This window comes from Pyrus communis, chromosome 16 (genome assembly GCF_963583255.1).
Source record: "Pyrus communis chromosome 16, drPyrComm1.1, whole genome shotgun sequence".
NCBI classification, from domain to species: Eukaryota; Viridiplantae; Streptophyta; class Magnoliopsida; order Rosales; family Rosaceae; genus Pyrus; species Pyrus communis.
This window is the reverse complement of record NC_084818.1, coordinates 5215327-5241545: the sequence shown is the minus strand read 5'-3', so window position 1 is coordinate 5241545 and position 26219 is coordinate 5215327. Positions and strand designations below refer to the sequence as shown.

Below are 26219 nucleotides of genomic sequence, written 5' to 3'. Positions count from 1 at the left end.
TTTCAAATATAAGTTACTATACAAGTATGACGGTCCAATGGTCAAAATTTTGTAATTCTGTTAAGATAAGGGCAGTAAATTTGTATTTCAGTTATGCTTAGTAGACATTTCTGCGGGCGCAAATTACATTACAGCTTCTTGTTGGAACGAAAAGAAATTGCACCTTTTTGATACGTGGTGTTGTCAGGCAAAACTGTAAAAATGAAATAACTTACATTTTTTTAGATTTGGTGTTGTCAAACATTGAGAAGCAATATTCCGATAATTAGGTTCTTTTGTTATAATGAGAATAATCGAACATTTGACCTAACTTAATTTTACAGTACTTTTCCCACTTCTCTCACTGATTGAGTTAATCCTAACTGATAAAACATAAAATTAATCTTTGTAGGTGAATCGGTGATATAAGTTATAACCCTAATTTAAAAAAAAAAAAAGATTTAACCAAGAAAAATAAACAAATCATGTGAATTTTTAATTTTTTTGTGAAGTTTTCTTTATGAAGCTGGGCGTCAAACGAGTGGACAAAGTGAATTTGAATTGCGCGCCTGGGAGGTGAAACACGTGCAATGTGCATGTTCCATGCAAAAAAAGGTATTTCTGAAAAAGTGAAGAAAAAAAAAATGTAAGAGTGGTAGTAGGTGGTGATTCTTTTTTTACCAAAATCTAATAATCTATGGCTGGTATCAGGTAATTTTAAATTTTAAATATAATTTTAAGGATTATCCCAAATTCCTATCTTCAAAGCTAGCAAAAATTTATTATCTGAAAACAAAACAAAACTAACAAGAATTTGAAAATTCAAAATTCAAATTAGAAACATAATTAATGATTCAGTAACTGTAAAAAAGAATTAGTAATTGGGTTAGAGGAAGGAGGAATACAACAAAAATAAGTTAGCCAACCAAAAAAAAAAGAGGAAAAAAAAAATTATTCCTTTAGAAAACATAAAATAGTAGATACGTTATGTCATACAAAAATAAAATTCTAGATACGTTATTGTTGTAAAAAAAAGGTAAATTATTTTCCTAATTATTAAACATTAGATAAATTATTTTTGTAGCTACGTTAGTTTTGTAAAAATTGAAAAATAGGTATATTATATGCAAGTGGCCTTTACCGCAGTGGTAGAAAAGTGTTAGCCTTGCATGACAGTGTGTGTTCAAATTCTGTGGCTAATTTAACAAAATCTATTTTTTGACAAAAAAAAAAAGAATTATTTTCCTCAAATTAAACAATAAGTAAATTAGTTTCGTAGGTACATTAGTTTTGTTAAAATTAAACAACAAGTACATTTTTTTTTTTTTTTCAGTACTACGATATATTTTATGTAAGATCCCACATCACCCAAGGGAGTGATCCTTATATGTATATTCTCATCCCTACCTAGCACGAGGCCTTTTGGGAGCTCACTGGCTTCGGGTTCCATGGATATTCCGAAGTTAAGCGAGTAGCGCGCGAGAGCATTCTCAAGATGGGTGACCCATCGGGAAGTTCTCGTGTGAGTTCCCAGAAACAAAACCGTGAGGGTGTGCTGGGGGCCCAAAGCGGACAATATCGTGCTACGATGGAGTCGGCCCCGGGCCGGGATGTGACATTTTACACCAAAGGAGGGGGAGTTCAGCTAAGCCACACACTGGGCAACTTAATTTGGTATCGAATTCGTTATTCACGAGATTTGAACTTAAAACCTCTCACTTATAAGTGAAGAGGAATATCACCAGACCATAGTACTAAGAGATACCAATAAGTACATTATTAGTTTCACAAACTTTATATGGTAGGTAAATTATTTAAAAAAAAATTATAGGTACATTATTTTTGTAATAAACGATTTAGTAGATAGACTATTTCATTAAAAAGTATACTGAAACTGAAAAATATTGTTTTTCTTTTCTTTTAAAAAAGAGATATGTTGGTGACTTATGTACTGCATTCTCCCTTTACGGGGGCCGAAAAGACTCACAGATACATTGCAGCATCTCCCTGACCACCATCGTGTGATTCACCAATCCTAGAAACTGAACCCAGGACATACCGTGTAAAATACAGACATGAAATTCGTCTCCAAATTTTATGCAGTGAGGGCAACATAATGCACATGATCAATTACAACCAAATTAATTACAAATGTGAAAATCATAAAATTCTCATATAACATACAATGAATTTAGAATATTAGTGCATTTTTTTTTCTTTTTTCTTTTATAAAATCATTAATCCCCTTAAAATCCGAATAAAATAGGAGTATTTATGCATTTGAAAAGATAGAATATGTAAAGTTAACATAATTATCAATTTATATGGAGTTTAGTTGTGACATCCCACATCGCCCAGGGGAGTAATCCTTAAATGTATATTCCCATCCCTACCTAGCACGAGGCCTTTTGGGAGCTCACTGGCTTCGGGTTCCGTAGGGACTCCGAAGTTAAGCGAGTAGGAGGCTAGAGCAATCTCATGATGGGTGACCCACTGGGAAGTTGCTCGTGAGTTCCCAAAAACAAAACCGTGAGGGAATGGTTAGCGCAAAGCGGACAATATCGTGCTAAGGTGGTGGAGCGGGCCCGGGAAGTGGTCCCACCCGGGCCGGGATGTGACAATTTGGTATCAGAGCCTAACCCTGGCCGTGGTGTACCGACGAGGACGTCGGGCCCCTAAGGGGGGTGGATTGTGACATCCCACATCGCCTAGGGAAGTGATCCTTAAATGTATATTCCCATCCCTACCTAGCACGAGGTCTTTTGGGAGCTCACTGGCTTCGGGTTCTGTAGGAACTCCGAAGTTAAGCGAGTAGGAGGCTAGAGCAATCCCATGATGGGTGACCCACTGGGAAGTTGCTCGTGAGTTCCTAAGAACAAAACCGTGAGGGAATGGTAAGCCCAAAGCGGACAATATCGTGCTAAGGTGGTGGAGCGGGCCCGGGAAGTGGTCCCACCCGGACCGGGATGTGACATTAGTCACTCGGTTTTATTCAAGTAAAAAAAAAAAAGTCAAATTTTATATCAAAAAAAAATTAAGTTTAAAGGATTAAAATCATACTTTTAGAAAAATAAATTACCTGCAAAACAAAAGGAAATAAAAGTAAACTACCTGTAAAACAAAAAGAATTAAAAACGAAAGAGAAATTGGAACTTTTTGTAGGCTACAACGTTTGATAGAGACCCCATATAAAGGTGGGCAGGTGGTTTCTTCACTTTACAAATTTAACCACTCTTTTCTTCCATCACCAAGAAAGTATTCCTTCCTTTTTTTCTTATTTAGGGTTTCCCATATGAAGGTTTCTACCCAAATTCGACAAGTTTAATGTGAACAGGAAACTGAATTGAAAACCCGTGATTCGTGTTTTGGCTGCATATATATATATATATATATATTAAAAGTTTGAACATAAAATGTTAAGTAAGAAACGACCTAAGTATTACGAAATTAGAAAATTTTATTAAACATTATCTTTACACGTGAACATATAATATAATTTCATGGCATAAATAAGATATAAACTAATTAATCACCAAAGAAAAAGATGTAAGTTAATGACAATTAATTAGTTAAATACTGCATTGTTCTTTTGAATCTTTGACAAATTATAAACCATAGAAGATGAAGATAGAACATTCTATTTTCTTGTCTAATCACATTTCCACGCTTTGACGTGTGAAATTGACGGAGTCTTCCCCTCACATAACCAAACAAATTTAGGAGACTGACTTTTAATTACGTTGGTTCTGGGAGTGCTCTCCAGATCTTTGTGTGCGGTTCTGGGAGTGCTCTCAAGATCGTTGTGTGCGTAATGCAAATTTTGTTTGAAAATGATAGGATGTAACGGTAAAAGAGTTTCACATCGAAGAAAAAAAAAACTTTACAATAACTTATAAAAAATTGAGCTACTTCTCATATTATCAATTAATTTTATAATTAAACCTCAACTTTCTTCACATGCTTGAATATTCTGCAGATTGGTTATTTCTTCATCCACGATTATCCACAATATGATAAGCTACGCACCCTTCTAAAAAGGTTTAAAGGGTGGTGGGATTTGCTTTCAGCGGAAGGTATGGGATCATGATTACCTATCAACTAAACAAATGAAATAAGGTAGCAAAAAGGTTCTTTGGAGTTTTGACCTAACAAAGAGTTTTGACGCGATATTCTTTGTTATTGTTTATTAGATAAACTTAGGCATCTCCAAATGAACAGCTCAAAAGGGACTTGATTTATTAAAACACTAAAATTGGAAACAACTCAATAGCTTCATTAGAAACAGCAGAGAGAAATAATAAGTAAAAAAATAGTGTGAACTCTGAAGGAAAGTTGTAGTGACTAGATAGTTGTCAAACAGTGTGAAATGGGAAGGGAAATAATTGAACAACAAATAAAATCTGGGCCCGATGATTAATTTCGTTATTATTATTATTTATAATCACAGTTGTTGCGCAAGATTAGGACATGGCTAATAGATATATCTAAGTTAATCATGTTTTTTTTTTTAAATATTACAATTAGTCTCATAGACTTGCCAAAGAATTCCCATCTTGTTGAATCTTAGATTTACATTCAAACCTTGATCTAGAGGTGGCAAATCAATTCATTGAATTGTTAATTGATAACCGTTAAGACCCGTTTAATTTGATATCATCATAATATAAAGATGTTGTAATAATTATGATGTTATAAGATGAAAACGAACTTAACGAGTACTCATTAATAATCCAAATGGTTAATTTGTCACCTGATAGGCTACAAGCCTTTAATGTATGTAACATAATTTGAAGTATTGGAATTCTCTTTTTGCGAAAGTCCATTCCTATTTTCATACTATAAATGCGTTTCTTTTCTACTTTTCAGTTTATTTGGTGATTATCCTTAATATCAACCAAGTGGATAACCAAGATAAAAATTAAGTAAAAAGAGATAAATCGGTTGCAAACCGATGTTTCATAGAACGAAAGAAAGAATGGAAGTCTTGTCGAGAAAAAACACTCATTGTACATAATTAATCATATAAACATAATGATAAAAATTTGGCCTTTTCGGGTGATGTACATTCTTATGGAAAAGGATTCTCTCTGGATCTCTTCCACCAAATCCATCAAATCCACCAAATTCATCAGTCTGAATCTTTGAAATTTGATCTAACGGCTAAAAATAGGAATCCACTTTAAAAGTTTTAATATTTTTAGCCGTTAGATTAAATTTCAAAAATCCAGATTAGTGGATTTGGTGGAAGGGATCCGTAAAAGATCCCTTTCCCATTCTTATGTATTAGTTGTTTAATCAACGTGGTGATGATGAGGATGATGTGGAAGTTTGGGGTTTATAAGGATGGAGAAAAGTTGGTGATGAAACTCAGAATAAAGGGGCAGCACTGCAGGCATGTTATCAAGATTCATGTTGTCTGCGTTTGGCAAGTATAACATGGCGTGGCACCGAAATTTGTGGAGTAAACATGTATTTACTTTATCGACGACACTGACGAGCAGCGACGACAACCCTTTTTAAAGTGTTGCATTATTTTCAAGGAATAAGATTTTGAGAACACATGTTTTTGACATATACTCACTTTGTAATGAATTTCAGCAATTCAAACAGTCGATCTTTCAAATCTTGTCTCAAACATCCTGTTTGCCAAAAATCAATCAAATTCGAAATCATAATGATGGATTAAATTTAGTATTTCTTTGTAGAATCATATTCGTCAATTTTCTTCACTACAAACGAATGTCTTAATAGTTTTGTATTTGTCTAATTTTTTGTAAGGATGATCTATCAATGATGTACTAAAATCTTAAACGTTTGGATTGGTACTCTCCAAAATGAGTGTCAAAATGTATGTAAAAACGTGTGTCCCAAATCCTAACCATATTTGATAAGCGGAGATTTGATTAAGTTATAATGATTAAGCAAAGAACACGTCAATCAAATAATCTAAATCTGAAATATGAAAGGGGATCCTCTCCGGATCCCTTCCTCCTAATCCACCAAGTCCGAGGATTCAGGCCATTGAAATTTGATCAAACAGCTAAAGTTATTATAACTTTTAAAGTGGGCTTCTATTTGTAGCCGTTTGATCAAATTTCAACGGTCCAGACCTCTAGACTTAGTGAATTAGAAGGAAGGGATCCTGAAATATGTCAACTATGAGTTTGAAAAGAGTTTTACTAAACCGTGATGTTAGTTGTAAGGTGTTGAATTTGAAATTAACATTAGATTGATACTATTTAAATACACAAAACTGACACGCTTACATTTAGTACTACAGTTTAGTGATATTCCTCTTCACTTGTAAGTGAAAGGTCTTAGATTCGATTCTTGTCAAATGCAAGTTTGAATCATATTATTGCTAGCTCATTATGTGGTTAAACCTACCCCTTCTCGTTTGGTGTAGATGCGAATTGTGTCAGCGTCATAATTTTGTAGGTTTTTATTGTTAAAATTAGGGCAGCCAAATTCAAGGCGAAAATGAACATAAAATACTAACAGAAAAATTCAAATAATCAAAGAGATCGAAAGGCTGCAATGGAGTTTGGAAAGTGAACGACGCAGACCCGCATGTCGAATTGTCGTTGCTTTTGGTTACTGAGTGAACATTAATGCCTAACATGATGTCGGATTGCTGGCTAATCCCCAATTAGGACATCATTAACAACGAAACAAACTAAAAAGAAGCCTATATATAACTGTCAGATGTGGCCATGAACTGGGTGTCCTTGTTGTGCCAGATAATCTCAGATCAAGGTAGGGCAAGGTGAAGATATGGTGAAGGCTTTTTCGGCAAATCAACTTCACCACCGATTCCAGGCAGTTCTCAAGTGTAAACCAGGATATATCGCTTTTCATATGACTTGATCACGTGATGATAGATATAGAATGATAGGACACGACCCTAATTGTAAGGTAGAACGTCTTCTAGTTTTAAGTATCCGAGTTGTGCTAGCAATAAACGCTCAAATAACTGCCGGTTTAGTTTGGCTCGAACCCTTTTCCTTTGCCTAAGTGATCAAAGAGATTAGCAGTTGGGCAGCAGTTAGGTCTATTCATGTTCCTTCTGGTGGGTACTACCGTACTAGGAGAGACTGTTTAACCTCCATGCCAGGGTTAGAGTTGCAAAAGGTCTGGTCATAAAGGTCTGGTTTGAACTACGTGATTCGGAACCCTTAACATGTATATTATTTATTCATGGTGTGTGACATATCAGCAACAAATAAATCTCAATGCACTATGAGGAACGTACAAAATGCTAGTAATTATTGGCAACAATTTCACAAATTCTAGCAAAATACAGACGCTGAAGAGAACTGCAAGCATATAGACATAGTTACACGAGAATAATCGATTTCTTAAAAAATCTAAATACATCAATGGTTTTCGTATGATAGTGAGGCGCAGCAGTTCGACGTCTGGCGAAAACACAGCCTTGTATCAACAAATTGCAGTGAACACACCTGCTGTGCAGAAACCTGGAGTCCGACGATGAGACGCTGCCTTGAGGCTTGAACAGAATAACTATCGAGGATTGCGTGAAAGAAGAATGGGTAACGCCATTGCGTACAATTTTGAAAAATCTACTATTTCCAAGCAGTTGAAGGAATCCCCTGCTTTTGAAACCATTCGGGCATGTGAAACCTTTCATAAAGGGCAGGTCTCACGTCTTTCTGCAGCGAGAGCTGCTTGAGGAGTGGAAGAAGAACATCCAAAAGCTGCGCAGCAAGGTAAGAGGAAATGAAAAAGAGATTAAAGAGGTAAACAGATAAATTTAAGAGGTACTGAAATTTCAAAAGTTGTAGCAAGATAATGAAATTTTTACCTGTGTGTCGTGTGTTTGCCCGGCAGAAAATGGAATGCATGGAATTCCATTCGAAGGTTGCAACAAGAAACTGAAAGGATTGTTGTCAACAATAACAATTCGGCGCATATCCTTTGATAGACCAGATAGATCCTTCACATGCTCCCGGTATTCCCTGTATTCATCTGGCATTAGAGATTTTACCAAACTAAGGATTTAAAGTCTCCAATAACAGTATTGGGTTATTTAAACAAACTAATGGAGCCAATGGGTCACCCAAAAACTCTACATCAACACGTTTGAATAAGGACTTGAAACAATAAAACCAAGGAACATATTGAGTGTGGAAGTGTATACACATCTGTTGAGAATCGTATGATATGTTTACATTCTATACAGAATCTTACTGAATATGTAAACTCCAAAGAATCAGTAGCTAAAATATCATATCCAAACAAAAACCCGTTCACTCTCTTCATAAAATGTGTGATCCCTAAACTGAACAAATACATATTGCTTAACATCAACATGAATCATCCGCCAGGGGGAGAGCAGGACCTCTACGTGCATTGTGAGTTCACTGAGAATGACCTATGATCCACCATTCAACCAAGTCCAGTGACGGTACACGTGTACGAGAATAAATATTTCATGCTCAGAGTGCTGCGGTTCATTAGCTAACCCATATAGGGTGGCTATGTATGTAAGTTATGATGACATGAGACAAAAGACCATAAGATTCCAGTGTCCGTAAAGTGCTAACCATGGTAACATATGACGGTATCAGAGTCAATTACTATAAATCTTCACAGAAGAGACCAGACTTATTTATAGTAGATCAAACATACAAGCAGCAGAACTTACGTGCTAGTTGTTGAAGGCCGATAAAGTCGACAACTGAACAGATTATCCACATCTATTCTGTCAACAAGTGGCCTAGCATAACCTGTAACCATACAAAAACATAAGCATCCCAAACAGTTACATGAAAAGGGAGCGGCCAAAGAGAAAATAGAAACAAAGAAACGAAAAGTCATAAGCAAACCTTCAAGACCAGCAGTGAATAACACAAGCTCTGCAAACTGACTAACTTGTTTTAGGAAGTCATGCAACCCCGGACGCTCAAAGACTGTGACATAATTGACCTTCGGTTTGCCATCACATTCCTTCGAAACCCAACACACTCATGTCAAGAAACCTTCATCTTTCGAAGGGAATGCAAGATAATCAACGTAAATAAGAAAAAAGCACCTTGTCCGAAGATACGCATTCAAGCTCAAACCACTTCATCCCACCTTCAGTTGCTTGAGTTCGAACTACAGCCGGCAAGCTGGATGTTTCATATGCACACACTAGGGTTTCATCCAGGTCCAGAACTACCTGCAGATCTTAGTGTCAGGCTGTCAGCACACCCACTCTCTTCCTCCCTCTACTGAATTTCCATTTTCATCCATTACTAGGTCCCTTGTGGGATTGCTTACGGAAGAGCTAAAACTGCTCTCTGATAAGCAAAATCACTTCTGATTTCATTTGGCAGAAAGCTCAAAAGCACTTTTGGGTCAAAGAAACCAAGTGCTTCTTCATGAAGCACTACCAAGGCTTTTTCATGAGGCACTTGGACTCTCAACAAAAAATTCGACATGTTCACAATAAAAACACTTCTAGCAAAAGTGCTTTTGAGCACAAATGCTTCCCAAACTAGCCCTTACTAATTCTGCATTAACTAAACCAGAACCATAGAAGCTTCTAAGTTTCTATCAAACACTTAATTAAGATAATTCAATTGGAGTATAATTCCAGCTAATTAAATTCTTATTCCCCAATCTATATATAGAAAAATCAATTTTTTTTTTCTTGAATTAATACAAAAGAACAATAATTTCGGTGAGCAATTCGAAATTCTGAAAATTATAAAATTTTAAACAGGATTAAAAAATAGAAAGTTTTTTAATTTGAAAACCGCACCGTGAGCTTTTCAAAAGGGTCGTCGGAGTCGGAATCGGGAGTGTCGGCGATTACAACGGCGGAGGCGGCGGGAGAGTCGTTCTCGGGCAGCTCGATGACGGGCAGTGATTTGAAGGCGGCGGAAGAAGCGGAAGAGGAGGAGGAGGAAGAGAGGAGGGGGTGGTGACCGAGAGCTCGGAGGATTCGGAGGAAGATCTGGAAGAAGAAGCCGAACCAGTTGAGCAGAGCTCGCCAGACTTGGAGAGTCTTGGGCGAGTAGACCACCTCGCCCTGAGTCAACTCAGCCATTATCTCGGTTGTCAGACTCCGAAGAGAAGAAGCTGATTGATTAGCCTTTCTGCAATAAAACTCTCTCTCTCTCTCTCTCTCTCTCTCTCTCTCTCTCTCTTGTTCCTTGTTTCCTTGGCGATGCCGCTTTCGACAAAGCCTAGAGAGATAGAGGAGGGAGGGGATGGGGAGCCCGACGCGCTGCTTAGGCGAGAGCGAGAGTTTTGGTGGTGGTGAATAGTAGAGTGGCAATTGCAAGTGGATCTTTACCATAGTGATGGAAAGGAGTTGAGCACTTGCATGACGGCATGGGTTTGAATCCTATCGGTGGTTGATCTAACAAAATTTATCGTTTAACCAAAAAAAAAAAAATAGTAGAGTGGCAATTGGTTAACACCAGTTCGACACAACATGATTCGAGTTTATCAAAAAAAAAAAAAAAAAAAAGATTCTTAATCGTGACTTAGCAATAGAGTTTGGTAATATTTTTCTTTATTTGTAAGAGAGCGATTTTAGGTTTGGATATGAGTTTATCTAAAATTGATTCTTAATTGTCGCTTAGCATTATGGTTTGATAATATTTTTCTTTATTTGTATGTGAGTAATTTAAGATTCATTTCTTGTTGAAGACAAATTTGAACGATTAAAATAAGTGACTCGTAGCTTAATCCTACTATTTGGTGTAAATATATCATTTTTTCCAAAATTTAAAATAAAACATGAAATTAACGATTTTTCTTTTTGATGATAAAAGTGATAATTACATTAATTTATACTAAGCGGAGGAAGGATAGTTTGAATGCGAGATGCAAGGGGTTGAAAAGAAAAGCCCAAACTAACAGGGCAATTCATTACTTGCACAAAGTTATTTCCTATGACTTGAATATGACATGATTTTTTTTTTATATATACTTTTTAACACAACGATATATTTTATACGAAGATGAGAGACTTCAACTAAACCACACAATTGGCTAGTCATATTAATTTGCTTCAAATTTGTTATCGACCAAAATTGAACTTAAGATTCTTACTTCTAAATGAGATAAATATCAGATTATAGTACTAAGAGCTATATGACACAATTATTAAATGGAAATTGAGTTTCACAAATTATTTTTAACATGGATTTTTGCAAAGAGAAAATTAGTATATGTTTATCATCAATTCTCTATTATATTATATTAGACTATAATAAGTTAATAAAAAGGTTATCTCCTTTAATGTTTAATGAAAATTTTAATAAAATTATAAATGTTTATGTCGAGTAAGAGAGTTTAATTACACGCGGGAAAGGAGAGCGTGGGCGTTGGAGAAAGGTGGGAAAGTGAAACCTAGTCCCGCCAATCAGAAGAGACAATCTTTTGTCCGTTACACCAACGTTGGTGTCGTTTACAAAATCACCGCTACCACTACTGAATCAAATAATTTATTCACTGATCCTTAAATTAAATACTATTTACTTTTCAAGTCAAAGTATTTTTCTTTTGTTTCATTTCCGCCAATCAAATTTGAAGACCCTTTTTTCTCATCAAAACATGACACGACACTTGACTGCTTCCATTTGTTGATTCACAAGATTTTGCTGTTAAAACAATAGACGTGTGATGAGGTAGATATATCGTATCACTAATTACATCGAAAAATCTCTTTTGTGTGATATATCATATGTATGTATCAAATAGTAATGATACGTTATACAATTGAATGACTCTCAGCTCTAATAGACATTTTGAGAGTCAAACCTAGACCCGACAATAAAAAAATAAAAAACCAAGAAGTTACAAGCGGACTAGCGTCATTAACGGAAAGATTTTAAGCATCAGAAAAATTGAATTTCTTTAGAATAAGTGAATCAGAAAGCAACACCATATTAATGCAGAACGTTTTATACATTTGTATGACCTAACCACTCAAACATTACATTTTTTGAACAAGAAAAGTATGAATATGTTAAATCAGAACGAGAGAACATACGATAGACAATGCAAAACAAGGCCATGTACACGAAACCAAAACTGAAATCCCAAGCGCATCGCAGTCCAGTGTTCACCGGATGCAGATCGTGGTTCAAAAATTGCTCTTCAAAACTCAATTTACAAATGAACCCACAAGGAGAACTGCTACGTACCCCATGAGTTCATTCATATGTGTAGGAAAGCCATGGGTGCTCTAGTGCTTCCCTTGCGGTTGGGCGTCTCTCAGGATTGACTTCAAGCAGGCTTTTGACAAAGTCGATAAACCCAATGTCGGTTACTTGCAGGTGATTCTCCAAGGAGGACTCCTCTGGGATTATGTATTCCAGTTGGCTTGTTTCCTGAATGTGGGATGGCAAAGTGTTTAGTCCGAATGATTTATACATTGACTTATAAAAGGGAAAAGAATTGATGATTTCCTATTAGGAGAAACCGGAAACACCTACAAAAGTTTTTCGATTCCGTGGAACGAATGAAACTTAAAATCAAAGAAAGATCCTACACTTTATCGCAAGATACGTTCTCCTTGCATATTATCCAGAAAAAAGCCGACTGCATGCAACTCACATCTAAAGAGAAAGATTTGAAGTATGCACCTCATTTATGTGGTAAAGATCTAACTCGTTTGTGAAGTACTTATCGGTCTCCTGACCTTTCACTAACATATCCAGATCAATAGGACCAAGCATTCCAATCATGCGCGCAAGGATCATTACAACCCCGTCATTTGGAAAGAGCACCTGGTCAAGACAGAGATATTATGAGCATGAATGTATTTATATATGAACATTATACCTGAGGAGTTATTCCTTCAAGTTGATGTTGAAACTAAAGAAAATATCATATGAGAGGCATAAACAGTGTAAGGAGTTTGCAGGGTACCGAAAAAATAATAGTCAATCAGTAACAATGCAATCGAATTTCAACAAGAACAATAAAACAGAGCCGAACATAATGAATAAGACCAAGCAAAAGAGAGGGCATACTTCTCCGGACCATAACTCCGCCAATATACAGCCAAGAGACCACATGTCAATCTTCTCGTCATAAGGGAGGCCAAGAATGACTTCAGGAGCTCTATAGGAACGAGATTGCACATATAGACACAGGTTGTCCGTGCGAAAGCAACTGCTTCCAAGATCAATTATCTTTATTTCACATCTTCTGTAACTTTTTATAAGAATGTTTTCAGGCTTTAGATCACAGTGAATAATTCCCAAGCAATGCAAATAGTCCAATGCCTCTAAACATTGACGGGTTATGATCTGTTAAAAAAGGGCACCATTTAAGTTCTGTGTAAGCTATGTTACTCGTAACTAATTTTTAAAGCAGCTGAAAAGCCATGTTAATAGGTTGATGGAATCTAGTAGGGCAAGCATTTATGAGTTAATACAAACGAACCTGCAACCTTCTTATTGTGAAGTAAGCTTCTCCAGCAGATTCTTGACTGAACTTCTGAAATTCATACAAGTTTGCCCGAAGGAGTTCGCAAACAATGAAGAGATGCTCCTGTTTTGCAAAAATAAATTTGAGCACACTAAATAGTATGAACAATGCATGCTATTGTAAGAATCTCAATCAACCATCTCGAAAGAGATAAAGGTAGTCATCATAGGGTTATAAAACTTAGCCTCAGTGAATGACAAGTTGACAACTACGGCATCCCACTCAAAACAAAGAATATCAAAACGGTTTTTGAAGTTTCTTATATTGGATCGGAAGGAAATACCTGATGATAGAAGTAGTCATAAAGTCGCAAAATGTGGTGTTCGTCTGCAGGGTCATTTTTGTTGGCAAACTTTAGAAGTTTAATCTCATCCAGACTCTGATCGAAAAATTCTTTATCATTCTTTATGATCTTAAGGCAAACATCGACTCCTGTGTGAAGATCATGAGCCTGTACAACCTTACTGAAAGCTGCTGAACCAAGATATTCTGTTACATAGTATCTGCTTGCAATTACAGTCTTTAGCACAATAGGGAAATCCTTGCTTTCTTCAAATCCGGTCCTGTAAACGGCAGAACACATAAGTAAAACTGATAGCTACTTATCAATTTACGCAAACACGAGCTCAATCCTACATCAAAACAAAGATACAAAAATATCCTCACAATGGTAAATGCATCTTCTCAGTCAAGATGGATCAATAAGTTGTCAAAACCATAGAAAGGACACTATGAGAAACAAACCTGTTCTTCCTGTGTACGATTCTCAACTCGAAAACTTCAAAATCCTCGTCATTATTGTACATCAAAATCTCACTGGGAGCAACACCATCTCCATCAGCAGCAACCTCAGGCTCGTGGGATCCTTCTTTTACTTCACCGACTCCTTCATATCCCTTAACTCCCTTTGGCATGAAATCTTTCACTGCAACCTTATCGTCTAAACCAGAGGACCCCATAAACTTTTCACCCTGGCCATTTTTTGAACTCCTTTTGGCTGAGTAATTAGAACTATTGCTTAACTTGTGATATGGAGCAGAATCAATATCCGTACGAAGGATACCCCCCGAAACATCTAATTGGCAATCGTTGAAATCAGTTTTTTTCAAACTTGGATAGCAGCATTCTGCAGAATGTTCCTCAAAGCCTTCTTCCAACTGATTTTTCTTATCAAAATGATAATAATTCATCGCATAAACCTCCCTTGTATCATCCACGGGAGAAACATCAGTAAGACAACTCTTGTCCAGGCAATCGAGGCTTATTTCCGATTGAAATGCCTCGGATTTATAATTCAGAACCAGCACTTTCTCGTTCCCCTTGTCTGTATCGGAAGTCATGATGAACTTATCTTCAGTGGGACAAGCGAAGAAGTCTGGCCCTTCAAAGCAAGGAGTCATGAAGTCTCCTCCATCATCTTTCTCATCGTGCCAGAACAGGTCATTTTGCATATCGAAATCGTGGTAATCGCGTGCCGTGCCAAACTGAGAGAACCTATCAGATGAAGCCTGGGAACTGCTTGGAGATGTTGATCGAACTCCATACGGATTTGTAAATTCTGCGAACCAGAGAAAAAGATGAGACTTCTCCAATTCACTATCAACTAACAGAAACAAATAGTGGCACGATCATCGCCAGGAAATCTTCTCTGTTCCCAAGCTCAAGATACAACTTATACATTAAGCATTAAGTTACTCCTAACACTATTAATCTATACATATGTATATACATGTGTGTGTGTGTATGCTTAATTTGAAATCACCCAGAAATCAGAAGCTTAATTTTGATTGAAAGTAAATAACTTTAAGTTTCTAACTACCTGAAGAGCACTTGTTAGAAGTAGAAGACCCTAAGCTCACAAACTCATCGTCCTCCGCCGAGCTCGATCCCGAGCATTCTCCACCGCCCTGAACCTCAGGTCGTCGGAAACTCGCCGGAATTCTGACCGGCGGCAGCGGAGGAACCATCGGAAACAAGAACTTCTCGTAATCGAAAGAACCCAGTTCGCCTTTCTCAATCATGTCCTCTTTGAGAGCGGATTCGGCCTCCGAAAACCCGTTTGCTCTCAGGAATTCGAGCACCGCCGAGACGTCGGCCGAGTCCTCCATGGACGTGGGAATTCAGAGCTAGTGGAGTAGTAGTGGTGAGAGAGGTGACCAGTGGGTGTGAATAAAGGGAGCTGGGAGGGGTAAAAGTGAAAACTATGACATGGTTCAGGGCTTGCATGCTTGTAATAGAGAGAGAAAGAGAGATGAATCCACTCTCACTCTCTCCTCTCCTTTCTGTGTCTGCTGTAAAACTGAAGCTAAAAGAGGAGAGAGAAAGAGTAAGAGAAATAGGAGAGAGAGAGATGTGCAACCCACTTTGAAAAGCGAGGGCCGTGGGTTTTGGGGGTTTTGGTTTTGTGGGTCCTCCCCTTTCTATCATCACAACAACCGTGGACGTGTACATACATATCCACGTGGAAATTGGTCTTATTGATTTTCTGGTATTTCCCTTTATTTCTTTATTTTTGTCGGGAAGTCTTTTTTGTCGTTCATGGGACCATTTCCATCCCATCCAAAAAAAGAAAGATAATTAATGAAAAAAATTTAAAAATTTTGAGTTTTAATGATAAAGATAAAATAAAAGGTAAAATGAATAGCATCAGAATTGATTTTTTATTGTAAAAATATGATTTCATTAAAATAGACAGCACCAAAAACTTTTCGTTAAAATTTTCAATAAATAATACGCTTTCTTTTGCCTTTTCTTTACAATGACTAGAAAAAACCCCACGTGTGAGAAAATTATGATTTTTTCACTAGAACAAATGTGAAAAGAAAAAATAGAAAGAGATTTTTTGACCATATGTGGATGATGGGGGAGAAAAAACAGTGAAAAAAATTTATATGAAATTATCTTTATGCCCATCATTTTTTTAAGAATGTTTTTATTGAATTGTGAATTGAGGGTTAAAATTGTCTTTTCATTCTCATTTGTTGACAAAGAGAATTTGTTAATAGATAGTATAGATATATTTGTAGTATATGCATATATGAATTGAGTTTTTTTTTTTTTTTTTTTTTGAACAAATGAATTGAGCTTGTTAACCTAATCTGTGCGTCTGTTTTTTTTTTTTAAATAAACTTAAATTGTATTAAATTAATATATTAAATAGTTTTTTTTTTTAATATTGAGACAAGAAATATCGACTGACTACTGGCTGATTAATAGAATAGTTGGTGGTTGGTTAATTTTTTTCATCATGGTAAGAAACAATAAACATAACAATGAAAGGTAACCTACATGTTTGATAGTCAAATGTGAAGCTTCCTCGCCTTAAATGTAGTCTTTGATTTTTAAAGCAAAGTTTGGACCAGTCTGCAAAATGCACAAGGTTCATTATCAATTAACTCAATTAAAACGATTCTCCCATTCATTCAAATAATGATGTGGATTGAAGTTGAAGAATAAATATAGCATAGATTCTTTCAGTGATTGTCCTTTTGTCTTATATATATATATATATATATATATATATATATATTGAGGAACTTATTTGTTCTGCACATACGATTAATAAATATTTATTGTTCGAAAATTATAATCGTTACTGTTCAATCTCCTTATTATCATCTATAGACCATATCTGCAAAAAATCGTCTAATTTGAAGATTGTTTAGTCATCCATGCTTTAAACCAATGAACATTTTTTTATAACAAATAGCATCCTCAGGATAAACGGTCTATTTATTTTATGCATATGAATGGCTAAAAAGATCTCAAAATTGAATAATTTTTTTTGCATATATAATCTTTTAGTTGATAAAGAGAAGATTTTTTAGCTAAAATGGTCTCTAAGACTGGCGTAACTCATCACTTTAGTCCCTAATATTTGAAATCAATCGAAGTAGTCCCTGAGTCTGTCCACTATCAATCATTTTGGTCATTCTATGAAAAAATTTGTTAAATAATGACCAAATTGACAAAGTACCCTCAATTTAATAAACAATATGCCAAAATGATTTTTAAAAAAAATTGAGGGTATTTATTTCATTTTATCCTTGTTTAGTACAAATTTTTATAGAATGACCAAAATGATTGATGTAGAAAAACTCAGGAGCAACTTCTATCCATTTTAAATCTCAAAAATCAAAATGAAGAGTTATACTAATCTAAGAAATCATTTTTGCACACTGTAAAAGTCTATTGATCATAAATAAAGGAACAAGTAAACAACACATGATGAGGGGACACAAGCATTACCCATTAATCATGTGACTTTGATTATGTTGAGATTTAAAGCATTAATGTACCGTTCAGAATGAATCATTTGATGCTTATTTACGGTTCGTGGACAATAGTACATAGTCAACCAATATTTGGTTGAGTTTGATATATATCCACACATAAAATTGCTTAATTATTAGTTTTAATGAAAAATGGTAATCACCCACCGTTTGTCTCTTTGTCCACGTTGTAGATTCGGAGAAATTTAGCTTGTTTATGAAATTTTCAACTTTATTCAACTTTATCGTAAATGTTATTAACACTTAAAAAATTTATCATGCGAATACCTTTTCTCTTTCCAAAGGAAAAAATAATAAGAAAAAACAAAAGAGTTGGATGGTTATTTACTAGTTTACTAATTGTTACAAGTGGTGACTTGTCCTGGTAAATATCGTATTTTTCTTCAACCATTGTGTTTTGGATTTAAACACATACCTTTATCTTTAATCTAGCCTAGAGGCTAGAGTAGTAATATCGTCAGTAATTGGGGACAAATTTTAGACCTATATTTCACACGGTATGTTTTAGATTTGATTCATAACACTAATGAACCACACAATGATGATCAAGAAGAGGTTAAAATGACTTTGTAAGTTTTCTCGACTCCTGAAAAGATGATTGTTATGGTGTAGTTACCGGCTAGTTCCATTTTAAAGATAAAAAATTGCTGTAACGATGAAAAACGTTGCAATCTGAGTCGGGGTCAACCATGCATCTTTAATTTTAACTGGTCCATGTTATTGTTGTGGGTGAATCCAATCGCTCGATTTACCGGTGCAACCACTTGTCATGGGGTCGTGAAGTAAGTAAAGGTCGACCCACCGCAGGTCATCATGTTGTTTCTCCAAAGAAAGCGGGACACAGAACCTCTTTTTCCCCTTTCTAGCTTCTTCTCCATGTGACGATGGTAAATAATGATTAAAGCCTACATCTCTTCCCATCTTTTTTATTTCTCTCCTTTATTTCTTTGTGTTGATTTGACTGTGAAGTTTGAAAGAAATGCCGGTTGGTGAAGAACCTTGGGTGGGGATTTCGACCTTATCATTTGCATTAGAGAGACTTTTGTGCGAGAAAATTATCGCAACACTCGTGTTTTAGTCTTTTATACATTTCTGTTTTATTTTGTTCGTTCATTTCATTTTATGCCGGATGGGATCATTGCTAATGTAGAATTTCAAGTCACCAGTATAATGTTATGTAACATATGTGGATAAAATCTTACACATAATATTGTACTAAAAGTTCGGAACGGCAGAGTGACTAAGAAATGCGTTTTATTTGAGTATTTTTTCGTTTGCAACCAGAGGCTGATGCATTGAGGGGCAGAGGGTCAGCTGACCCCTGAACATCGATGAATGTCCATAGATAACTTGAGTTCTGATCCCCCGAACTTCGGTGAATGTCCATGGATAACTTGGGTGGTGCCCTTTTAAAGATTGGAGTTAGCTTCATACATGCCCTCCAATTATAAAAGTGGTTTTTCTTATTATTTTTTTTAATAAATATTACTTTGTCAAAACAACATAGTTTTTGACCCTTAGTTTAATAAAAAAAAAAAAAAACACCAAGAGCCAAAAAAAATAAATAAACGCATGGATGATGGTTACTCGAGGGAGATCACGGCGTGGAGCTCAAAGTAGTGTTCTAAAAATCGACCTAGGCGGTGATGACCCGCCGCGATTTAGGGCAAATCGTTTCGAAAAATCGGTCTGGAGCTAGGCGGATTTGTTTTTTTTTATTTTTATATTAATTGTGTGCTTTTTTATTTTTTTTAGTTTCATGGTGGTATACCTATGGAAATCGTGTACCTAATTTGCAAATGATGGATTGACTACAAGTTCATCTAATTGTGAAATGAATTGGAGAACTTTTGAGGGGATACATACAAAAAAAAAAAAAAAACAAAATTAGATACAACAACGTTAAATAGTTTAATCTATAACCAATCCAATGCAAAGATCATGAACAAGAAGAATTCAGTCTATTATCCAAGAATGCTCCTCATTATGATTATATGCTTACTGTTTTTTAAATATTGAACTTGTTGGATGGATGTACTTTGTGTATTCTTCTACTTCTATTTTTGCATTTTATCATTCTTTTATTATCCATATAAGTATATTTTTTTAGTGTAAATAGGCACTTATTTAAAAGATATATAATAAATTTACATAAATCCGCCTAGCCACCTAGGCACTAGACTCATGCCCGCCGCTCGACTAGAGCCTAGTGTTTTTTAGAACATTGGCTTAAAGAATCACAAACTTCCATCCTTATCATGTGGAGCTCTTTGTTTGATAAGCAACTTGTGGAATTAAATAGTCGTTTTGATGAGGTAAATACAGAGTCGCTTCTTTGTTTGGCAAGTTTGAGCCTGGATGATTCATTCTCGGCTTTTGATGAACAAAAGCTAATATGTTTTGCGCAATTTTTATCCGAATGAATTTACTACTTATCAACTCTTGGTACTTGAAGATCAACTTGGGCATTATATTCTTGATATGCGTTCGAATAGTGAATTTTCTCAATTGAAATGAATTGGTTGCCTTGCAAAAAAAATGGTGGACTGTAACATCCCACATCGACCAACGGAGAGGGGGTGATGTGCCTTATATGTACATGCCTACCTCCATATAGCACGAGGCCTTTTGGAAATTCACTGGCTTCGGGTTCCATCGGAACTTTGAAGTTAAGCGAGTTCGGGTAAGAGCATTCTCAGGATGGGTGACCCCCTGAGAAGTTCTCGTGTGAGTACCCAGAAACAAAACCGTGAGGGCGTGGCCAGGGCCCAAAACAGACAATATCGTGCTATAGCGGAGTCGAGACTGGGATGTGATTGAATGATATCAGAGCCACTCTGCCGTGTGGTGCGAGCGTGTTGACGAGGACGTCGGGCCCCTAAGGGAGGTGGATTGTAACATCCCACATCAACCAACGGAAAGGGGGTGATGTGCCTTATATGTACATGTCTACCTCCATATAGAATGAGGCCTTTTGGGAGCTCACTGGCTTCAGGTTCCATTGGAACTCCGAAGTTAAGTGAGTTCGGGCGAAAGCATTCCCAGATGGGTGACCCCCTAGGAAGTTCTCGTGTAAGTACCCAGAAACAAAACCATGAGGACGTGGTCGGGGCCCAAAACGGACAATATCGTGCTACGGCAAAGTCGAGACTGAGATATGACCAAACTCACTTAACTTCGGAGTTTCGATGGAACCTAAAGCCAGTGAGTTCCCAAAAGGCCTCGTGCTATATAGAGGTGAGCATGTACATATAAGGCACATCACCCCCTATCCGTTGGTCGATGTAGGATGTTACATGGACACGGGGAGGAATAGAGTATATAATCATGTGTATTTGCTAATTACATTGGCTTTGGTTCTACCAATTGCTTCTGCCTTAGTGGAGAAAGCTTTTCCCGCTATGAATATTGTGAAGACTCCATTATGTAACCGAATGGGAGATCAATGGTTGAGTGATAGCATGGTGGTTTATATTGAAAGCAACGTTTTTCTTCCATTAACAATGAAGCTATAATGCAACATTTTTAAAATATGAAAACACGTCAGGAACTATTGTAACTTGTATTGTTATTTGTTCCATAAATTATGAATGATAGAACTATAGTTTAATTTTTAAGGTTATTATATATCTATGAAATGTTTGTAAACTTTTATACGTGACCCTCCGAAATATTTTTCATGGACCTGCTACTATTTGCAACACACTTCTCACAATAGCATGTAACCTTACCTTATGTTTTCTGATACAGGTTCTTTCGTGTTGGAGAGCCATAAAGGTTTAAACTTAGTTGAATCCTTGCATTGTGTATAAGGATGTTTCTTTTTGTATTAAAATAGTATGTTTGTCTTCTCGCACTTGCGTTCAATCTGTTCTCGAAAGTTAGAGTAGTTTATAATCAAATATCATATCACATTGCTAAAAAGGAAGGATAGACTTTTCTTTTTTTCTTCTTTTTTTTTTTTTTTTTTTTTTAATTTCTTGGTTAGTTGTTTTTAATCGTAAATACAGCAAAGGTAGGTATGCAATACTTGGTCCAGGTTCCAACCATAGATCACCATTATTTTTAAGTTTCAAAGTCAGAGGCATCTTTAGATTCCGATGCACATTCCAGATATTTGTTGAACTTTCATGGATGGAAGTGGAATAATAAGAAACTGAGTGAGGATTGGTTGAATACTGCCAACCCAAATCAAATCATTAAACTAAATTCTAAAACTGAATGACGTAGTGATCGCTACAATCCTTGACAAAAAGCATGACTAAACACACGTTAGGTATACATTCTAATCATTCTAGATAATTATCTTGAGGCGATTTGTCCTTTGAATTTGCTATTTAGTTTCACTTTACCTTCTGCAATTAATTTATCTCGTTTTGCTCTATAAAACTGTCATAGTACTATTTAATTTAACGTTTATTTGACCGAATCGGCAAAAATACAATGAACAGAGACTAAATGAGACGAAAATAATAGTTTCATAGGGCAAAGTGAGACTAAATGTTAGTTTAAGGCAGTAAATCAGTTAATAAGCCTATCTTAATTCAAACTAAAACTTGAATGGTACTATTCTTAAATCTTTATTTGACAAAATATGTAGCTACCTATTTTTTAATACCAACATGGGCAACTTCATCCAACAAAATTATTATTCCAATTATCCAACAAAATGATTGACTCTTCACATTTAGTTTTCTATGCTTAACTTGAAGAGCAAGAAGGTGCAATTGACATTAAAATTAAAAGAAAACTAACGAAAAGTTAAAAAAAAAACTTTAGTTTTCATGAAAAATGACAAATAAAGATGTAGTGAATAGTATAAAAAAAGGTAAAAATGTGATTTTTCGTTATAAGTGAACAGTACCATGAGTGTTTCGTTAAAACTTCCTAAAGTTAATCGGGTTTGTTTTGTTAGATCTTTTCCTTACAAGTACATATGTATATATATATATATATATATATATATTATTAATATCTGACAGAAAACAAGAACATATTAATTGATATTTATGCACAGAAAAAACGAGCTTCTGGTTTTCATTTTTGTTATAATAGTCATGGTCATCTGATGTTTAGGTAAAACACATGGCCGTAGCAATGCAATATTTTGTTTGGAAAAAGGACCATTAGGCATTAGCAGAAGGAGTAAGTAGAATTATGGTTGTTTTTTCTTTTCTTTTTTTTGGTCAAGAATTATGGTTGTTTTAAATATAGAATTGTGAAGTATGAATCCTACATTGATAAGAGAATGAACTTTGCATGATCTTATAATGAGTTGGGCTGCTCCCCATATTGCCAATTGATTTCATGGTAGAACCTCAACTTTCTTCATGGTGTCAGAGCAGGTTGTTCCACTGTGAAGCCAAACGGCCACATACGCTCCACTTAATCCTATTGTGTTGTTCACGTGCTAGGTTTGAAAATTCGCCACATGTGAGGGGCCTGTTGAGAGTGAATCATACGTTGATGAGAGGAAGGACCTTGCATGAGCTTATAAGTAAGTTGAACTACTCCCCATATTGCTAATTGATTTTATAGTGAAACCTCAATTTTCTTTTAGAATAACGCTACCATCAATTGCACTTATACATATAAGTTGAAATACTAAACTTGAAGATTCATGTTTTATTAGTCTTATACGCATAAACAATTAAAATTAGTGCATACAAGACTCATCTTACCATTTTTCTTAAAAACATTAGCAAAATAATATCAAGTTAAAAAGAATAAGATTAGGGTTTTATTTGATAAAAATAAGATTCGATGCCACATAGTGTACTGTTTGTGTGGCCTGTGTTTCAAGTTTCGAACACAGAAGCCAACAAACAACATTCCCATGCATTAAACGCATGAATACAAAAGGTCCTTTATGCCACTGAAATCTGATCTGGAAATGCGTAACGCATACCTCAGTTTCCTCTAAATCACCACCCTCTGCCGCTGCTGCTGTTGCAATGCGGAAGACTTGCCAGCAGCGCAGAAGCACCATACGAATCTGCAGATGTGGGTCACCGTGGGCCTCCGAAAATTTTCAGTGTGTCAAGACGGTTCTATATACTAAATGTTTGATTCAAGCAGTTTTTTTGAACAATCGATATTATTTACATTAAAAGAAGGAAGTAAATTTAGCCTCACAATAAACTAGTAATAATCTTGTTCAAATTAGCATTTAATGATAATTGAATATAAGACATCTCACTTACATCGTGTCCGGAACACTAATGCATTTCTCCTTCGGCTCATTGTCCTTTATCAACTAGGGTTTAGTTGGGCTCAATGGCAATGGATTGTATCTTCTTGGGCTGCATTTCATATTTACCTTTTCATTAATTTGATTTAGAGTTTTTTTTTTCCTTCATTTTTTTAGATTTGACTTCTATAAATGGCGAGTTCAATACACATTATTACTTGTACATTATGTGATTTACCTCAACCCACACCCACATTTTTGTTGTGTCAAAATAAATAAAAACGATCATTTAATTTGGTGGCACTCTGTTCTACGGAGAAAGTCGTGAATTCACATCTCATGAATATACAAATAATCAACAAGGAAAAAAAAATTGTTATTAGCATTACTAGAAATATCATCTTGCATTGACTATTTTAGAGTAGCCCGCTCTGTAGAACAGAAAAATGGTACTCAATTATTTAGATCACTAATAATATATAAGGACCATCTAAGTCGTCACAGACAAGCCATTAGTTTTTTTTTTTTTTTTGAACAAACGATATAATCTACATTAAGGGGGAGAGGGTAAGTTAAGTCTCACAATGGAGTAGTAATAATGTGGTTCAAATTCGCCTCTTACTAAAATTGAACCTAAGACCTCTTATTTACAAGTGAAGAGGAATTATTGGTAATCTTCTCCACTTATAAATAAAACATCTCATATTTAAGTGTAATGATGAGTTCAAAACTAATCTCATTGTTAAAAAAAATGTGTTTAAAAAAACAAAGCCCAAAATGTGTTGGGACATACATATCTCACACTTAGCTGGGATTTAAAGGCCCATAAATATGCTTTGTTAGCTCTGTGTTATTTTTGGGCTTTGGCCCATTGCACCAAAAAAATTAAAAATTGAAAGAAAAATTCCCACACTTGCACATACATAGGACATTTCCAATTATCTAAACTACTTATTAATAAATAAAAAATTGTTAATTAAAAAGGGTAAAAAGATTATTTGATCTTATATCACACAAAACAATGTAATTTTGCAGAAATTAAATGTTGCAATTTTTTTTCTTACTTCACTCACATGTTAACATAGTATCTCTTTAATTTTGAAATATAAAAACTAAAAATATAAATATCTATGCACTCCCATGTTTTCTCTCTGTCACATTTCCATTCAACTTTTCTCTCCCCCATTTATTTTTTTTTTAAAAGAGAACAAATAAAAAAGCAAAAAACTGAATCACAATGAAGTGGTCCAGTAGTCATAGACAAATTCCATGGTGATTAGGGGGAGTGTGAAATATCTTTGTGAGTCTCCTGACCCCCATAAAAGTGGATTGCCTTGGTGAAACCACCTTTTTTTTTTTTTTTTGAAAAAAGAAGGAAAAAACAGGGCTTAGGGTAGTATATAACGATGGAAAGTGAAAATTTGTCAAATCATTGAAACAACGGAGGGGAACTAGGTTCTCCACTAACACACTAATCATAAATTCCTATTTTAGGTAAAAAAGTTGAAGCATCATCAACTAGGCCACTCTCACCCACTCAGCCAGGCAGCCAACCAGTCATGCACCCATGAATTTGATGTCCCCACCCACCCTAACCCGATGTCTCTTCCTCCCTCTCTTGAATTTTGCATCTTTTCAAAATTTCAACATCTCCATAATTTATTCTTTACGTGGAAAGAAAAACTTTTTCTACAGTTGAAGGATCACTTCCTATGCTTGGACATGATCATACGCATCTCCTACTCAGCAACAGGAATCCTCATCCCCCACACACACGTACAGAAAACCACATTATTAAAGTTGCTTTCTATCTTTCTCAATGCGTTCAGATTGATTTTGAAAGATATACGTATCTAACTGTGATTAGTTTATAAGAAGAAATTCTTAGTTTATATCAAAAGTTGTTAGTTTACTTTATTGCATTGATTTTGAAAGATATACGTATCCAACTGTGATTAGGTTATAAGAAGAAATTCTTAGTTTATATAGAAGTTCCAATTGTGATTATTTTATAAGAAGAAGTTCTTTGTTTATATCAGAAGTTGTTAGTTTACTTGATTGCTCTTCTTTTATTTGTTTGGAATGATGAAACTATTAGCTCATTTGGAACGGTGGTTGGTCGCCAATCTTCCAGATCACATGTTAACGACCATATTATTTTTAAAAGGATACAATTTTTAAGTCTTATAACTGTTCTGATATTATCAAATAAAAACGCTTGTAAATAAAAGTGTTTTTTACATAAGCAGCATCTGATCCATAGTCATACCACTCAGTAGAATGATAAAGTTGATGGTGCG

General features: G+C 35.4%; 2 protein-coding genes across 2 annotated transcripts; both read right to left on the bottom strand.

The window, feature by feature from the left end:
- Positions 1 to 7221: 7221 nt before the first annotated feature.
- Positions 7222 to 10150, bottom strand: LOC137720494 (uncharacterized). Its single transcript, XM_068459569.1, has 6 exons — positions 9749 to 10150; positions 9035 to 9163; positions 8829 to 8949; positions 8648 to 8729; positions 7805 to 7958; positions 7222 to 7697 (listed from the first exon to the last, which is right to left on the bottom strand). The coding sequence occupies exons 1-6, from the start codon at positions 10034 to 10036 to the stop codon at positions 7566 to 7568; spliced, it is 906 nt and encodes a 301-aa protein (XP_068315670.1). The 5' UTR covers positions 10037 to 10150; the 3' UTR covers positions 7222 to 7565.
- Positions 10151 to 11866: 1716 nt separating this feature from the next.
- On the bottom strand, positions 11867 to 15802 carry LOC137720342 (uncharacterized). Its single transcript, XM_068459398.1, has 7 exons — positions 15257 to 15802; positions 14182 to 14995; positions 13721 to 14000; positions 13393 to 13500; positions 12978 to 13256; positions 12588 to 12731; positions 11867 to 12332 (listed from the first exon to the last, which is right to left on the bottom strand). Exons 1-7 carry the CDS (start codon positions 15543 to 15545, stop codon positions 12156 to 12158), a joined length of 2091 nt encoding a protein of 696 aa, XP_068315499.1. The 5' UTR covers positions 15546 to 15802; the 3' UTR covers positions 11867 to 12155.
- Positions 15803 to 26219: the final 10417 nt, after the last annotated feature.

What these genes read in the sequence shown, in the direction of transcription:
- LOC137720494 (XM_068459569.1), bottom strand. Translation starts at nt 10,036, where the DNA reads ATGGCTGAGTTGACTCAGGGCGAGGTGGTCTACTCGCCCAAGACTCTC. An exon ending in ACCCTTTTGAAAAGCTCACG is followed by an intron (nt 9,164 to 9,748) that starts GTGCGGTTTTCA and finishes TAAGATCTGCAG; the next exon opens with GTAGTTCTGGACCTGGATGA. An exon ending in GGCAAACACACGACACACAG is followed by an intron (nt 7,698 to 7,804) that starts GTAAAAATTTCA and finishes CTTGCTGCGCAG; the next exon opens with CTTTTGGATGTTCTTCTTCC.
- LOC137720342 (XM_068459398.1), bottom strand. Translation starts at nt 15,545, where the DNA reads ATGGAGGACTCGGCCGACGTCTCGGCGGTGCTCGAATTCCTGAGAGCA. An exon ending in ATCGTACACAGGAAGAACAG is followed by an intron (nt 14,001 to 14,181) that starts GTTTGTTTCTCA and finishes TGCCGTTTACAG; the next exon opens with GACCGGATTTGAAGAAAGCA. An exon ending in TCACAATAAGAAGGTTGCAG is followed by an intron (nt 13,257 to 13,392) that starts GTTCGTTTGTAT and finishes CTTTTTTAACAG; the next exon opens with ATCATAACCCGTCAATGTTT.